Raw genomic sequence first — 16,150 nt, 5'->3', positions numbered from 1 at the left:
GCCCTGAGGAAAGCCAGGGACGCATCCGGGCCTGGCCTGGCCTCGCTGCGCTCCCATCACCCAGCTGTTTCTGGCCTATGCTGCGTGATGGTGAATTCTCACTGGTGACACAGTTTTTAGGCAGTCCTGCTGCTGCTCCTCTGGCCCCTTGTGTCCTTCAAGCAGCAGGAGGACATGACAGCTCCTTCAGTCCAGCCCCAGCAGTTGTGGGACGCCGAGTTTTCTGTCAGCTGAAGCTTCTGATGGATCACCTTCCAGAGCTGTCTCTGGGATGGGTGTCTTAAAAGAACCAAGTGAGGAACTGAGACTTGAGGAGAATGCAGGTGTGCCCCCAGGACGCAGGCTTTCCCCCTGCTTGTCCCACCATTCCTGCCCCCCAAGAGGGCAGGGGGTGTTCAGCTCTGCTCATTTTTCTCTATGTGAGGTCTCCCCTACCACACTTCAGCCACTCTGGCCTGCCTGGGGAGAGCATGGGTTTAGTTGTTTCTGTCTGGTATGGATTGCCTCCAAGGTGAAGAACTTTAGTGGCTGGTGGATTTTTGTGATGTTCCTGTTATCGTGGAAACGTGAGAATAGGATAGAGCAAGAAAATGGGGTTGGAGGCAGTGCCTTCCTCTAGGTCTAATGTTTCCATCTCTTGGGCTTTTGCTGTAGGTTCAGGGACCTGTTATAGTAGAGGATACCTGCCTGTGCTTCAATGCCCTGGGGGGGCTTCCAGGACCGTACGTGTAAGTAAGAGGGCATTTGCTTCGCCTTTCGTGTCGTAGAGTTAGGAGCGCAGGCTGGCAGGGTGTGCTTCACGGGGGATTTTCCACACACCAGGAACAATAGGGTCAGGGAGGTGATTACTGATCTGTATCCTCAGCTTCATCCTGCACCCCAGGGGCTGGACTTGAACTCCTTGAGCCCTGCTGTAAGTCACGGGGCAGGACAAGAGAGACAGACCCAAATTGTTGTCTCTGGCTCCCGATCTATGGTGCCTGCTCTTGCAGCCAGCTTGGGAACCTGGCCCCACAGTGGGCTCTGCGTAGTTAAGGCACCATGCATTCAGGACTCTGGGATGAGGGTCCTATAGGTGCTCATAGGGAGTGCTTTAATCCAGCAGATAACAAGGTTATCACATTACAGTGTAACTCCTGTAATAAAATACTGCCTTAGCTCCTGGAGTTAATTTTTAGTGTGATTAATTCTTCCAAACTGTCTCTGCTGACCTAAACAGAGACATAAAAGCTTTATATGATGAAGCTGGCACTAGAACGAGGTGTAAGATGTGAACAAGTTGAGTTGAGAAATGTATTTCGACATGTCAGTGCTCACGAGTGGGAACTGGGTTATTTACATAGACCCCAGTACTGCAGTAGATTAAATACCCTGCTGCTGTTTTCACTGTGTCCCATTCAGTTTAAGACCTAACTCTGTCATTATTGGTAAATAGTCCAGAATGAGGTGATCTGACAGCACATTTAAGAGGGATTCAAAGGGCTATGAAAATGTAGGCAACAACGTCTCAAGGATGCCTGTATTTCTGAGAAAAAATAGCAAAAATTAATCTTTCCTCTCTTCTTCCTCTTCAGAAAATGGTTCCTGGAAAAACTCAAACCAGAAGGTACTGCCTCCCGTGTTACTGCTCTGCATGTAACTCGGTCCTTTCCAAATGAAATGGATCCCTGCCTGTGCTGGGTTCTGCTGACCGTGCTTGCCCACCGTGCTGCCTGTTTCATAGCTGGTTCCTTTCCTGTCTGTCCAGCTCTGTCCCTTCGCATTCTCTCCTTGAGCCTGTTCTGTGCCCTTCTTCACGGGATGTTGTTTCCCCCAGTAGCTTCAGAATCATCCCTGGATTCCCAGACTCCTGCCTCTGCAGGCTGGTGGCAGGGCTTGTGGGAACTTCTTGTTTGTCACCAGTGTGACCTGGAAGACCTGCTGCTCCCTTTGGCTTCTGTGCAAGCCCCTCTCCACTAACGCTCACTTCCCTTGGCATGCAGTGACTTGCCTTTGATCCCGCGGTTAGGAGTGTGACTGCAAATCCCGCACTGGCGTCACAAGCATGAGTGTTAACCATGCTAATTCAGAGTGGGCTTTAGTCCTCTCTGGCACTGCGCACTGGTTTGCTTCCACTCCCAAATTAATAGCGGGGCCCTGCAGCTCACGCTGTGTTAGATCTGAGGCCCTGGCTTCAGTCATACAAGGGACTGGGCCAAGAGCATCCTTGTGGCTGAGCTTTGCCACCCCCTGTAGTTCTTCCTCTCCCTTGTGGGTGTGAATGCAGAACGCTCCCTCGATCCGTCTCTAGGTGGGTGTGTTGCGCTCCGAGGGAACGGCAGTAACGCCGGGATCCTTTCTGTGTCGCTCAGGCCTGTACAAGCTCCTGGCTGGGTTTGAAGACAAATCTGCCTACGCTCTCTGTACCTTTGCGTTCAGTACTGGAAACCCAGAGGAGCCAGTGAAGCTCTTCAAAGGCCAGACTCATGTAGGTGGTGTGCCTGGGAAGGGAAGATGCTGAGGGGGAGGGCTGTAATGTGAATTTCATAACGGCATTGGCTCTGTTGAGGACCCCGGGTCATTGAACGCCCCTGGGTCTTCTCCATGTTGGGAACAGGCTGAGGGAGAGCGCAGCTGGTGGGCGGTGGGTGCTGAATGCTGCAGCCCTTTCGCCTGTACGTACCAAACGCTTTGCACGTTACCTCAGGCTCTTCAGCCCCCTCATCTCCCTCTGGCAGGGTTGTATTTGAGTGCAGTTGTTAGCTCTGTTAATTGGGGGGGGGTAAAGGGGCTGTCAACATAGGGCAGCGTGATGGAGCACTGAGTTTGGGACTGCTAATTTTGTTTACGTCCTGGGAATGGGGACAGTACCCCATACTGAGCCTTTGGTGACCACGCGTGAGCTGTGGCTGCGTGTAGCTCTTCAGTCTGTGTCTGAAATGCGACTGTGAGGGAAGTGCTGCAGAACCACAGCCTGCGGGGCTTTTTTGCTTTCTCATGGCAGGGGCTGATAGTGGAGCCCAGAGGCCCTCGAGATTTTGGCTGGGATCCCTGCTTTCAGCCGGACGGCTACAACCAGACGTAAGTGGTGTTTTACCTACGGCTCTTTATGTAAGGAAAGCCAGGGTTGAGGTTGCCTGTGGAGAGGAACCTGCTTACGAGGAAGGGTGGCAGGGAGAAAACGCCCTCCTGGATCTGAACGTGGTGGGTTATGGGGAACCCCCAGGTCAGGATGAGGGTTGTTGGCTTTGCCAGCGTGCCACTACAGACGCTATAGTTGAGCAGGGAGACGGCGAGCAGAGGGGGAGCTCTTGGTGACTGGGGGACGTGTGCCGTAGCGTCTCTGCTGCTGAGACTTGTGCTTTCTCTCCCCTCCAGTTACGCCGAACTGCCCAAGGCAGTGAAGAACTCGATCTCGCACCGTTACAGAGCGCTGAGCGAGCTCTCCGCTTTCTTTCTTCAAAGCAGCTCGACAGAGCCCTGCTCTGGTCCCAGCTAGCCCCCCTGGGCTGCGGGCACCCGCTGTTGTCCGTGTCGCGTACCGCCCTGGGAGAGCTCTGCTCCGCTGCGGGCTGACATTAAAGCTGCTCTTTCTGAACCCGCCGGATTGCTTTAGAAAATAATAAATTCAAGGATAACTTGTGACTGATCTCAAAGCTCACTGTTAAAAATTCTTCTGGATTCTCTGAAATACTTATAACAACTTTTATTAGATTATATTCCTGACAAGGAATGTACTTTCTTGGCCGTAAAGCAAAGCTGTGGCGGTGGGATACAAACCCAGTAGACGGGGAATCGAAGCAGCCGGTCTGTTCGCTCTAGGCTTAGGCTGGAGTCCAGCAAAGCTTGTTTTAAACATGGCACTAATTGGAGGGCAAAACTAATCACATGAAAATTTCTAGCTCTTTCAGGGAACCTGTGAGTACCGAGCTGCTTCAGCCAGCTGTATCATGAACTTGCTACGCTGCTCAGTGGCACTCGCTTAGAAGCTTTTTTGCCTCTTCAGTTACAGTATCTTGCCATTACCGTGTTTGGTGTTCAGCTGCAGGGTTCTCCGGGCACTCGCTTTCACATGCCGATGCATCGGCCTTAGGTCTGTTCTTCGTATCAGTAGTGCCAGCCCCTGGCTGGTGCAATCGTAATATTTCTCAGTTTAATTTCAGTAGAGATAGTTTAAAACTCTCACGCTAGCTAAGGATATTGACTGTCTGGATTGGCTTTTTCATTAGGACAATTCTTTAACTGTAAACTGAGTTTCTGCTAATTTTCACACCAGTCTAGAATCCGCCTCCTGGGCGGCGAGCTCTGTGCCGCCGTCCTGCGCTGACGCAGGCGATGCGAAGCCCCCGGTGCGCCGTAGCAAGAGAACAGGAGAGACCCGCGAGTTACCCTGGGACGGGGAGCTCCGGGGGTTAAAACATCCACGTCATCCCCGAAAGAGATGCAGCAGATGCATCGCTTCTGTGCCCCTGTGACTTTTCTATATGGAAGTCTTATCTTAGGGCCCCGGAGAGTGGGTTTGCAGGTGCCGCGGGTGTGGTTGTCACAGAAGGCTCGCGGCTGTGGCTGATATTTGCTCGTAAAATGCTTTGGGGCACGTTTCCAGGGCGTTCTCGCCATCATGCCGCTCTTGTACCGCTCCCCAGGTTCTGGTGGTGGGCTGCGGGAACTCGGAGCTGAGCGAGCAGATGTACGATGTGGGGATGTGCGAGGACATCGTGAACATCGACATCAGCGACGCAGTGATCCGTCAGATGCAAGAGCGGAGCGGGAGCAAGCGGCCGAAGATGAGCTACCTGCTGATGGACATGCTTCAGATGGACTTCCCTGACGCCCACTTCCAGGTGGTCCTGGACAAAGGCACGCTGGATGCCGTCCTCACCGACGAAGAGGAGGCCACTCTAGCCAAGGTGGACAAGATGTTTGCTGAGATCAGCCGGGTCCTGCAGGTAGGAGGGCGCTACTTCTGCGTCTCCTTGGCTCAAACCCATGTCCTGAAGAAAGCGGTGAAATACTTCTCCCAGGAAGGCTGGGTCGTGCGTGTCCATCAGGTGGCCGGCAGCGGGGACAAGCAGCAGTTTGTCCTACCAGTCTTCGTCTACGTCATGACAAAGTTCAGGAAGATCCCTGGCTCAGCACCGCAGATCTTGGAGATCTGCCCGGAGGAGCAGGACAAGCCGATGCGGGTGGAGAGCGTGGAGCGGCTGGTGGCGGCGGTGAAGGACAGGCAGCATTACGCCCTGCTCTGCAGCCAGCTGAGCAAAACCCCCTGCGGGGAGCAGGTTTCCCTGGATCTGTGTGACAAAGAGAGTGGGAGGCCTCGCTACACGCTGCATGTGGTTGACAGCCCCTCGGTAAAACCTTCCCGGGACAATCACTTTGCCATCTTCATCAGTGAGTACCGCCTCTCCTGCCTGCAATGAGACGGTGCTCTGGCCAGGAGCTGCAAAACAGCCAGCAGTCCTGGCCCTGCTGAAATCAGGGCTGGAGAGGGAAGTAACCCACCTGTGCAGGGTTTGGTTGATGTTTTAGTCCTGGCTTTGCGGTGGGACATGTGTTTGCCTGATGGTGCAAGCAGCGATCTGGCACAGAGCTTGCTGGCTGAGCGGATGCCCATCTGGCAGCAGAGGGACACTGCCTGCCCTGCCTCCAAGGTGGTGATTCCTGCCTTGGTGCTGGTGACAGCCACTGTAAAGTGTCGCTGCATAAAGCCAGAGTGCAGCGGACGCAGCTGGAAAGGCATCTCTGGTCTGCGTGGGCGTCCTGACTTGCCAGGGCCAGGTGGCTTGGGGCCGCGCTTCGCTTTTGTGCTTGCACCTCGAGGACACGTGTCGGGCTCTGGCAGCAGCACTGTTCCCTCCCTGCGCGCCTGCAAAGCTGGGGCTTAGCACAGCCTGGAGACGGGTCATGAGGCTGTTGGACGCCCCCTTCTTATGAGGCGTGGCTTTTCCAGCCTCCTGCATGAGCCTGCCCAAAGTGGGGAAGGTCCTGGCTCTCTTGATGGTTGCAGAGCATGGGTCTAGGCACGCAGTGGTACCTCCTCATGATGTCTTGCCATTTCCTGCGGCTCCTCTCTTGGAGGCTGGGGTGGTCGCTTGGGGACCAGGACTGTCCCAGGCTGATGGCAGCCCCTTCTGCAGTCCCGCAGGGCAGAGAAACCGAGTGGCTCTTTGGGATGGAGGAAGGGCGGAGGCAGCTGGCCACCAGCGCGGGCTTCGGGCGCCTGGTCACTGTGGCCCTGCACAGGGAGCAGCACTACGAGGGCATGGCTGGCATCCAGGCGGAGCTGTCAGGGAAGGTGATGGAGCTGGCCCCGCCGGGCCTCCCTGCCCGGCAGCAGGTGAGCCCCACCGCCCGGCCCCCTCACTTGGCTTCCCCAAAACTGGGGCCAGGCTGGCTCTCCGCCAGCAGCAAGTTCCCTCTTCTTCAAGGGAGATGAAGCTGCAGTGTGTGAGCTGGCTGCCTTGGTGGGGAGGAGACTGGCCTCAGGTGTAGCTTCTCTCGGTTTTCCCTCCAGCTGGCTGCCTTTGCTTGGAGGCAGGATTTGAGGTGCATGTGTGGCAGGATTCAGTGTGAAGTCCTTGCCCTCCAAAACCCAGCATTCCAAGAAAATCAGGCATCCCGAAACCCTAGAGCATCTAGCCCCTTCTTAATCCTGGCTTTAACTTCTCCTGTCCCTTCTGTTTCCTTCTTCCTGCCCCAACTTCCCAAATCTGAGCTCTTGCAAGAAGTCCTGGGGTGTTTGCTCCCTGTACCCCAAGACGTGTATGGGAGGGAAGCTGGTCTCCCATGCGCTGGTCCCCAGCTCCCCTGTGGCTGCCTACAGCATATCCTGCTGCTCCTGCACTGTGTCCGCTTTGTCCCGGCTGTTTAGCCGTGGTCAGGATAGCGGGAATGCCAAGGTCTGTTCCTGTGGCCTTTTCTTCCTCACACCAGTCCCTGTCCTCCCTGCAGGTGCCCTTCCTGTCTGTGGGAGGGGACATCGGGGTGCGGACAGTGCGGCACCGTGACACCAGCCCCCTGAGTGGGGAGTATGTCGTGGAGGATGTGAAGGGGGATGGCACCTGCTACTTCCGCCGCCTCGTCTTCCTCTGTAACAGGAACGTGGTGCAGTCAGAGGCTCGGCTCCTGGCCCGCACGCCTCTCACAGGTATGTGGGGCAGGTGAGGCAGCCAGGAAGGGGCAGGGGCCAAGGGTGACTTTTTGGTGTGGCAGAGTGAGATCGATACAGGAGGAAGATTAAAAGTCCTGCTGGGATCTGCCTGCCTTGTCCCAGAGCAGCTATGGGAGTGTTTTATACTCTGCTGCTTGCCTTGGGGGTGGGACAGGCTTTGGGGGTCTGCAGAAAGCACCCCTGTCTCCCACCATGCCTTACCAGCCGATGCCTCCTGATGTTCAGGCCAGAAGAAACGGAGGAAGGACAAGAAGAAACCCAACCCCACTGAGCCACCTGCAGCCATTGACAAGAGCTACCTGTGTTGCGAGCACCACAAAGCCATGGTCGCAGGGCTCTGCCTGCTGGGGGGCCCTGACCCCGTCCCAGGTAGCAAGGCCGGCAGTGGGAGGCTGTGCGGGGGGCAGGTGTGCGTGTGTCCCTATGCCACAGCTCCTTGGGGAAGGGCTTTCCTGGCCAAGGTGCCTCATGCACCCTTCCTGAAGCGGTTTGGGGCCGGCGGGTGGGACGAGCAGTGGGAGCGTGGCCATCCTGGTGGCTCATTGGGTGCTCTCCATTGGCAGGAGCCCTGCTGGCGGTGCTGGTGGTGGGACTCGGTGGGGGCAGCCTGCCCCTCTTTGTCTGTGGGGGCCCGGGGGGGGCAGCCTGCCCCTCTTTGTCCACGACTACTTCTCGCAGGCCCGTGTGGCTGTGGTGGAGATCGACCCCTCCATGCTGGAGGTGGCCACGCGCTGGTTCGGCTTCTCCGAGGGCGACCGGATGCGGGTCCACATCTCTGATGGCCTGGACTATGTGGCCAAGCTGGCGGCTGAAGGTACCATCTTGCAGAGCATCCCGGGTGCCCCATCAAGCCCAGTGGGTGACATGCTGGGGACAAGAGTCCTGGGCTGCTTTCACCCTCTGCTTCCCATCCCTGCCCATCTCCTGCCATGTGTCATGAGCTCCGGCCTTGCCAAGTCTCTGCAGTTCACAGGCCTGCCCTTACCAATGTGTGCAGGGAACCTTAGATTTGCTGCCTCCCCCAGCACTGAGGGGTGCTGCCGTGGGTTTCCTTTGGAAAGAGAAACCCCAGGAGAGAGAAGCAGCTCTAACATGGCAGAGGGGATGTCTTGACCACCCCATTCGTTGCCTCCCCACCATGTGTGGCTCACCTCTGTCCCATGGCATAACAAGTCTCTGCGCTCCCTCCTGCAGCCCCAGCCCAGTACGACGCCATCATGTTTGATGTGGACAGCAAAGACCTCACGGTAGGGATGAGCTGCCCACCCCCAGCCTTCGTGTAAAAGCCCTTTCTGCAGAAAGTTAAAACCATCCTCAAGCCAGAAGGTAGGAGGGGACATCCGACTGTGTCCCTGCGGCCAGGCTGGCCGGTCCTGTGCGAGTAATGGGGCTCTGCCACTGTTTCTCATCCTGGAGAATAGCGGCTGCGGCCAGGATTGCTGTGTGGCATCCGCCGCTCCTTGCAGGTCCTGGATCCTGGTGTTTCAGTGGGCGTTGTGACAGCAGGGAGCAGGGTGGAGCGGGTGGCCTGTGGTGCTGCTGGGTCAGGCAGGCTGAGTCACCCTGGGGGGCCAAGAAAGGTTGCAGGAAGGCGGAGGGTGTAGGCGGTACCTGGGAACAGATTGTGTGGCCACCCACGACCCGCGTGGCGGCAGGGACGTGGAGCCGGGCCAAGGGCACCAGGGGGGATGCTGGTACTCCTTGTGCTGCCACGGGGAAGACGTTTGCACCAGGGTGGCACCGATTCAGCTGCGTTCCAACAGGGAGGCGGGGAGCAGGGCAGTGTCCGTGGGCTGGTCTGAAGTCCCATCCCTCTCACCCTGCTGCAGGAGTCTTCGTGCTCAACTTGGTGTGCCGCGACGCCCAGCTGAAGGAGTCTGTCCTGGCGACCCTCAGGGAGGTCTTCCCGCTGCTCTATGCACGCTGCATTGAAGGGGAGGTCAATGAGATCCTGTTCTGCCAGCCCAGCCCCAAGGGCCGTCAGGACCCCACAGAGCTGGGGGCACGTGCCCGGGCACTGGAGGGGGCCCTGCGGCAGCCTGGGCGCCCCTGGGACAGCTCGTACGTGCTGGCAGACATGCTGCAGGCTGTCAAGATCCTCTGAGAGGGGCTCCGATGCCGCTTGAACGAGGGAGGTCCTCGCGTGGATGCTGTGGCCCCGCAGTGGAGGGGTGCCCGTGGCTGGGACTGCTGCCCCTGGGGGGCCGGTTCTGGCCTGGGTCTGCCTGAAGGATGGGACTGGCACGGGGAGGCACTCCCCATAACATGGCTCCCCGGGAAGGGGTCCAGGACCATGGAGGGCTGTGCAGCCTGAGGGGCAGCGCTGGGGTGTTGAGGGGAGGAAGGTGCTGTGGGACTGGCAGGACTGTGGGTTTGGGTCTGTCCCCCTTGCTTTCCTGTTGTGGGAAAAATGTCCTTCCGACCATCCTCTTCCCCTCCAGCACGGCTCCTTCCCTCTGATGCTGTCTCTCCCCGTATCTCCAGCATCCCTGGTCACTGGTGTCTGTGCAGAAGCCCCAGCCCTGCCCCAAGCCTGGTTGTGGACGTGTGTGGGTGGGCTGAGAGCTGTGAAAATAAAAGTGCTCAGGGCTGCTCTGAGGCCCGCAGTGCTTTGCTAGGTTTATTTCTGCAGTGCCCAGCACCCCTGGAAAAGGTACAGTCACCTCCACTCCTCACGGGCACATCCTAGGTGCAGGCAGCTGCCCCTTGTACCCAGTGCCCCCTCCTCACTCACCTTCCCCAAACCGGACCCCACCATGTGCCTGCCCCTCTTCTGCATCTCTCCAGCCATCACCACTGTGAACTGGGACCTGTAAACCCCCTGGGCCCCCAAAGCCGCCTTCTCCCCTCTGCCCCCCTGGGGAGCAGGGACCCAGCCATGTGCTCAGACCCCTGGGGACACCAACCTCCTCACCCAGCTGGTGCAGGTCAGCCTTCCTGCGGGATGAAAAGGCAGCAGGAAAATACCCATCAGGGTGTTCCCACATTCCCGCCCAGGCGGCTCATTTTGTCTCCTGAGGGTTTCAAAGCCTGGTCCCTCCCTGCGACGTTTAGCTGAAGAGCTGACCCATGTGTCCTGGCTGGTTACAGAGCATCTGACCTGCTGGTGGTCCCATGTTCATTAGAAGTCATTTGGTGGGGGGCTTGTCTTTCTCCCCTGCAACAGCTGGTACTAAAATGAATCTGAGACATACCAAAGTGACTGGCTTGCAGACATCAAGGTGGCAACCTACTGAGGCACCATGATGCTTTGCTACTGACCCAGCACCCTCACCCTCTGCTACCTTCTGCCGCTGGCACCCTGAGCGAGGACATCTTTCTGGCAGCTGCTTCCCAAAGCAAGCCGTCCCCAGCCACCTTTCCACAGCCCAGGGTGGTAACTGTACACCAGAAGCAGCTCCGGGAGGGAATCTGACTTAGCTGTTGGCATGGAGGCAACAGCAGCTGCATCTCGGCATTGCTGCCGGAGCCATCTCGCCAGCTTTGCAGCTCGCACACCCTGTCCCACCCAGGGTGGTGGTGGGCTGCAACTTATCAGCCTCTCCTTCCTCAGCAGGACCCAGCTCTCCTCCACCTGTGGGAAATCCTCCTTCATTTGGAAAACCGAGTGAGAGGGTGCATGAGCCCGAGGGTTTGCAGTTCCCCAGCCCCATGGGGGCCATGAAAAGGGCACCCCAAGGGCTCTCACCCCTTGAACCAGTGGGGACCGTGGCCACTGTGCTGATGCAGGAGATGGGGCTGTTTGTGCCCAGAAGGCACTATGGCAGCCGTGCTGACAGCAAGCATGCCCCTCTGATCAGCAACTGTGGCTATATTTTAATTTGTCAGCAGGTTCTGCTTTGGAAACCACTCTATTCAGATCCCTTCTCCGATGCTCCCTTATTCCCCTTCACACAGAGGGACAAATCAGTGCCCTACTTTCTCCCTGGGCTGGCCTGCTTCTACGCAGAGGGAGCAGATGCTTTTTCTAAATAAGCGCTTTTGGTGGTTCCCAGGTGCTGGAGAGCGCCCCGCTCCCTGCCTCAGATAAAGGATGGCAGCATGGGTCCATGCCCTCTGTATGTTGCTCACCACCAGGTCGCTCCTCTGCGCTGCAGTGTGTTTGGGGCAGCACGTGGTCGCTGGTCAATGGGAGAGACAAGGCTGGAGCTTGAGCTGGGTGGAAGGCTGCCTGCCCCCATGCAGTTAGTTTCTAAAGCTCCTCTGTGATGAGCACTTTTTTGAAAGATATCTATTATCCATCCAGCTTAGCGATGGCAAATTTCTCAACTGGATCAGCAGTGCTCCATTTAGTCTATTTTTAACTTAGTTTTCAATTCTCAACATAATTCCAATGACATAGGTTTGTGTGTGTGCCCTTTATTTTACCGAAACCATCTCCTTTCTTCCCCAGGAGCTCATACAAAGGCTGCATTCATCCCTCCCTTGTCCACTTCTGCCTTTCTGTTGTGCTTCCTAATCGCTGTGTAATGCCACATCCTGGTGGAAAAACAAAAGCCATCTATTAGAAACAACGTAAGGATGAAATCTCAGTTCATTGCAGCTGTCCTTGCAGCTACTGACAGCCCTACAAGTTTGGTCTGGAAATACATTTCAGCTGGAATATTGGCAAATTCATGAGTGCTGCAAATACCTGAAATCCTCCTCTGCAGGTAAAATGCTCTGAGGCTGGAATAATTGATATGTAGTAAATATTTCTCTCCTGGCAGCCAAAACATGCAGCTAATGTATATGTTTGGCAACTGTGTTTCTGTTGAGTATTTTGGCAATATACTCATGTTTACACCCCTTACTCCTCACTTCCTTCCTTTGCAGCGTAGGCATGCTGTAAGCGGCGGGATAGAAACAAGCACTGCTGTCACTTAGCAACCTCCGCTGGCTTTGAGATGTTGACTTTTTTTCCTTTCTGGATTTCCCAGCACAAAAAGAGACGGCTGTGTAACTATCGTATGGCTCAGGCGTGAGGCTGTAGCCAGCTGGGGATGCTTTGGTCTGGTCCAGCCTGAATCCCTCTCGGAGCATCACATCCATGTCCTGCTGCTGCTCCAGTGAGCGAGGCACTGGGAGTTGATGGGTCAGCCCTGGGTTTCGTGATCTTGGGTGGAGGGATGCAGCTGGTCATGCCCAGGGTGACACGACACCCATGCTCTTTGGCCCAGGGTGACTCTGTGGCCAGGCAGCTGGCAGGACGGCGAAGCTACGAGGTAGGCAATGGTGGGGTGCCACACATATACCCCATATGGTATAACCTCCTCAGGTGTCCCAGCCCAGATCCCTGCTCTTGCAGGAGGACTGGAAGTGGCTGGGCTCTCAGGAAGAGGATGGAGGTGGATGGGGGACATACTGTCACCAGCTGGAAGTATGTCAAGCAGCTGGGAGAGATTTTGCCATAATAAAAGCTGCAGGGACTGAGTGCTGAGGCTGATTCCCTCCAGCTGGGAAGAGCTCTGCTGGGGTGAGCCTGGCTCTGCTGGCTGGGGCTGCTGCTGCTGCCTGGGCATGGCAGGGTCACAGCACAGCAAGGGCTGCAACAGCCACATCATGGAGGGTGGAAGCACCTTGGAAGTGTTTTGTCCATGAAATCTTCCCTCGGGGAAGCACTTGGCTTGCCTGGCTTTGTGACCAAGGAAGAAGGCATGCTGCCAGGCTGCAGTGAGGGAGTACGGCTCTTTCCTGGGGTGCTCAGGGCTGCAGGCAAACATCTCTGTGGCCTGCAATGCAGCACGGTGGCCTTTTTCTACCCTGGAGCTGGATGCACCCAACTAAAGGATGCAGCTGGAGGTCACAGGGCAAGAGAGAAGCCACCATGCTGGACAGGACAGGGGTTGGGGTGTCACTGTCCTGCGATCTGTGAGTCAGCAGTGCCACAGGCTGCAGGGGAGAGGCAGAAAGCACCTCCTCTTTACAGGGGGAAATGCTGCAGCCGCTACTTCTAATCACAGCTCTGCAGCCACTCTGGCTTTCTTTCACTGGCTTTAATTCTATCCTTTGTAGCTTCAAGGTCTGAGCAGATAGGCAGGCATAATGCTGACTGGCCGGTTCATGCCAGCACTGTGGAGCCAGGTGCTGCTGACAAGCTGGAGCTCCCCCATGCACAGGGCTCCTTGCCCACACCTCCTCCTGCTTTGTGCCGATCAGCTGCCTGAAAAGCTCTGCAAGACTCTGGGTTTGTATCTGAAGCAAGAAGGAGGTGAGAAAGGTCCCTGGAGAGAAGATCATGCGTGAAGGAGCCTGCCTCTTCTAAATGCTTCCTTGGGGGAGGACGCAGCCTCGTCTGTGCTCGGCTCCCCCCAGGGTCCTGCCTGCTCTCCTGGCAGGGGAGCGTGCCTGGCTCTTCACTGCAGGCATCTGCAAATCTCTGTTGTAGTTTATATATAACCCATTTTTCATGAAGGAAATTGTACCGGCATGTGTTTATAAAGCAGCCTGGGGACCTGATCCAAATGTCCTCAGTTTTAACGTCACGCTGCCTGGTTAGGAAGAAGCGCCTGTGGGTAAGTTTGTGGGCTGAAATGCTACAGCTGCGCCCTGAAATCAGACTTCTTTTGCCTTATATTTTTCTGGAAGTCAGGGCAGGACAAACTTGCTGTCAGTAGGCTTGATCTGAAATGCACTGGAGGTATTGGCAGGGCTGGGGGCCCCAGGCAGGCTGTGCTGGAGCTGGTGACATCTGGAAGCGAGCAGACTGCGCTGATGGAGTCAGCAGTGTTGGTGTGCCACCCTGGGGAGCAGGGCACCCTTCCCGCAGCACGGGGGAGAGGTGGTCGGCAAAGGTCTTCTCTCCTTGCCGAGCCTGTCACGTGGCGAAAGGAAATGATAAATATCGTGGGGCACAACTGAGTGCAGGGTAAAAATAGAGTGTGTTTAGCTGGCTAACCAGTGAGCAATACAGCTCTGTGCTCCTGGGGATCGCACCTGGTTGCTCCCCAAGAAAACAGTTTCTCACATGGCCCTCTGATGCTGGTTTCGGTCTTTTTTTTCAGGGTTATTCATTACAAGAAGCTTTGCAATGGTCTCTGCTAGTACTGCCCCTGTTTCCTTTAATTTAGCCACTCTGAATCTCGACAAATTCAGAAAGCCAGGCTGGGCTCCACATGGGGGTTTGGAACAGCAAGCTGCCTGGAGAAGTCGGTTAGAAAAAGCAAAGGCCTGAAGATATGCTTGAGTGCCCTTCCTTTCGTCTTCACTGCTCTCTTGGAGTTGTTGGAAAAACAAGCACGCTCGTGATAACACGGGCATGCATAATGAAAATATTTGTGCTTTTTCTAGGAGGTGGGAAGTCTATACTTGGCTGCTTGTGGCTTTTTTCTGGGGGGGAGAGTGGATTTTTATAAGTGATGGAGTCGCAAGGTGACTGTGGTCACTTAGAGCTTTAACTCAGCTTCAACAGACAAAAAAGTTTGGTTTGGAAACTTCACAGACTTTGGGGAATAACTCAAACTTTTCCTAACCATAGATGTTTTCTTTTTTTAATTGTGGAAGCAAACAAAGATGTAATTTAAAGACCTAATGGAAAGGACAGTTCCCTAGGTTATCAATTTGAAGGTGCGCATAGCGTTGCTTCCGAGGCATCGTGCCTTTTTTAATCTTCATTCATCTCTTGTGGAGATGCGATCCTATCGCCAGGCTGCTCTTCTACTGATCTAATTATTTCACTGGGGCAGCTCAGAGTGCTCCAGCACTCAGATGGGGCAGATTTGGCCAGAACATTATACTGTTCTTCCTGACTTCCAGCCTTCATAGAAACCCAGGAACCGGAGGAAGGCCAGGCAGCTATGCTAGTGCCTCCTGGCATAGCCTGCTCACTCAGGAGTGGAGAAAAAAATAACCATGCTGCTAATTGGCATAATTATGTCAATAACCCCCAGGCCCCATCTAGATAGAAATGATTGCAAGGCTTTTCCTAGAGGCTGTGATGCTGGGGAGGTAATCTTCTAGAGAAGCTATCTCTGCATTATGCCGATTAAAAAACTTTTTAGCCAGAGCTAAAGCAAACTGTTCATTTGTTTCCAGGGTTAGAAGTCAGTCTGTTGTAGAGAGTAATTTTTACACTTATTGAGAGCTCTGGCCAAGAAGTTTTGATAATCCTCCAGATCGTTAGTATCTGTCAGCCTGTGGGATGTTCGCAGTTCCCTTTTGTTTTGCTTTTCATGCTGAGCGAGGCCGGTGTCTGGTATAATACAGAGGATAACTTTTATCGCTGCAGGACTCCAAAGCCTCTGTTTTGGATATTTTTGTGTTGTGACTGCTGCCAGTAATCACAGATAAATCTCATCTCTGTTGTTCGCCTGTGCTTTTAGCTCAGCCTCAGTATGCATTTTTAATTGAACCCACTGCAATGATGTGTTTTGGACCTTATTATCTCTTCCCAGCCTGTTCCTAAACCACCCACCTGCTACCAGCCCTGCTGGACCCGGCTTCTTGGGCCTGCCCTGACATGGTTCCGGTGAATGCATGTCTGACCCTGGCAGCGCTCCTGCCCATGGCTGAGCATTGGTGCCATTTGCCAGGGCCCCTCACGTGCTGCAGGGATGGATTGTGGATCCCGCTGCTCCTGTTCCCATCGCAGGTGGGAACCGGGAGGAATTCAGCCACTGGGACTGCTCCAAAATACCCTGTTAGGCAGATTGGGAAGCGCTGAAGCCAGCTGTCTGCCAGGTCCCGTGCTGGCATGCGGGACCCAGATCCGCCATGTGCTCCCGGTTTGGCCCTGTTCCCAGTTTGGTGTCGAAGTCGCAGAGGAAAAGTGCATGCAAACCTCCACTGGGTGCCGGAAGATGGCACAGCTGGGCACAGCCCTGTGCCAGGGGCTCACAGGGGACACCGCAGCCCTTTCCACCAGCGGGATGGCGTGGCCAGCTGGGGTCGGGGCTCTTGGGGGAGAGGGGCAGCGTGGCAGTCTCATGGGTTGGTGCGCGGACCTGGGCGAACCGCGGTCCTCGTGCCCAAGGGTCCCAGCACCGGGGCCAGCTCGTCCACGTGCGGGGATGAGCCCAC

General features: G+C 55.6%; 2 protein-coding genes across 2 annotated transcripts in view; both read left to right on the top strand.

The window, feature by feature from the left end:
- ITPA (inosine triphosphatase (nucleoside triphosphate pyrophosphatase)) overlaps window positions 1-3,583 on the top strand; it is a 6,620-nt gene extending 3,037 nt beyond the window's left edge. The window contains exons 2-6 of the mRNA XM_009320707.1: window positions 655-728; window positions 1,575-1,606; window positions 2,352-2,467; window positions 2,984-3,060; window positions 3,358-3,583. Of these exons, the coding sequence (XP_009318982.1) occupies window positions 655-728; window positions 1,575-1,606; window positions 2,352-2,467; window positions 2,984-3,060; window positions 3,358-3,478 (420 nt within the window). The 3' untranslated portion in view covers window positions 3,479-3,583. The remainder of the gene's footprint in view (window positions 1-654; window positions 729-1,574; window positions 1,607-2,351; window positions 2,468-2,983; window positions 3,061-3,357) is intronic.
- A 1,045-nt stretch (window positions 3,584-4,628) lies between these two features.
- Window positions 4,629-9,383, top strand: METTL13 (methyltransferase like 13). The gene is given in 8 exon segments (XM_009320618.1): window positions 4,629-5,373; window positions 6,120-6,319; window positions 6,934-7,129; window positions 7,379-7,522; window positions 7,717-7,778; window positions 7,781-7,967; window positions 8,348-8,479; window positions 8,983-9,383. Coding segments are annotated over 8 exon segments (1,902 nt in total). The 5' UTR covers window positions 4,629-4,667; the 3' UTR covers window positions 9,258-9,383.
- Window positions 9,384-16,150: the final 6,767 nt, after the last annotated feature.

Source organism: Pygoscelis adeliae, unplaced genomic scaffold (assembly GCF_000699105.1).
Source record: "Pygoscelis adeliae isolate BGI_AS28 unplaced genomic scaffold, ASM69910v1 Scaffold402, whole genome shotgun sequence".
In the NCBI taxonomy this organism is placed as follows: Eukaryota; Metazoa; Chordata; class Aves; order Sphenisciformes; family Spheniscidae; genus Pygoscelis; species Pygoscelis adeliae.
The sequence above is the reverse complement of the archived record's forward strand: the minus strand, read 5'-3'. Positions and strand labels throughout refer to the sequence as shown.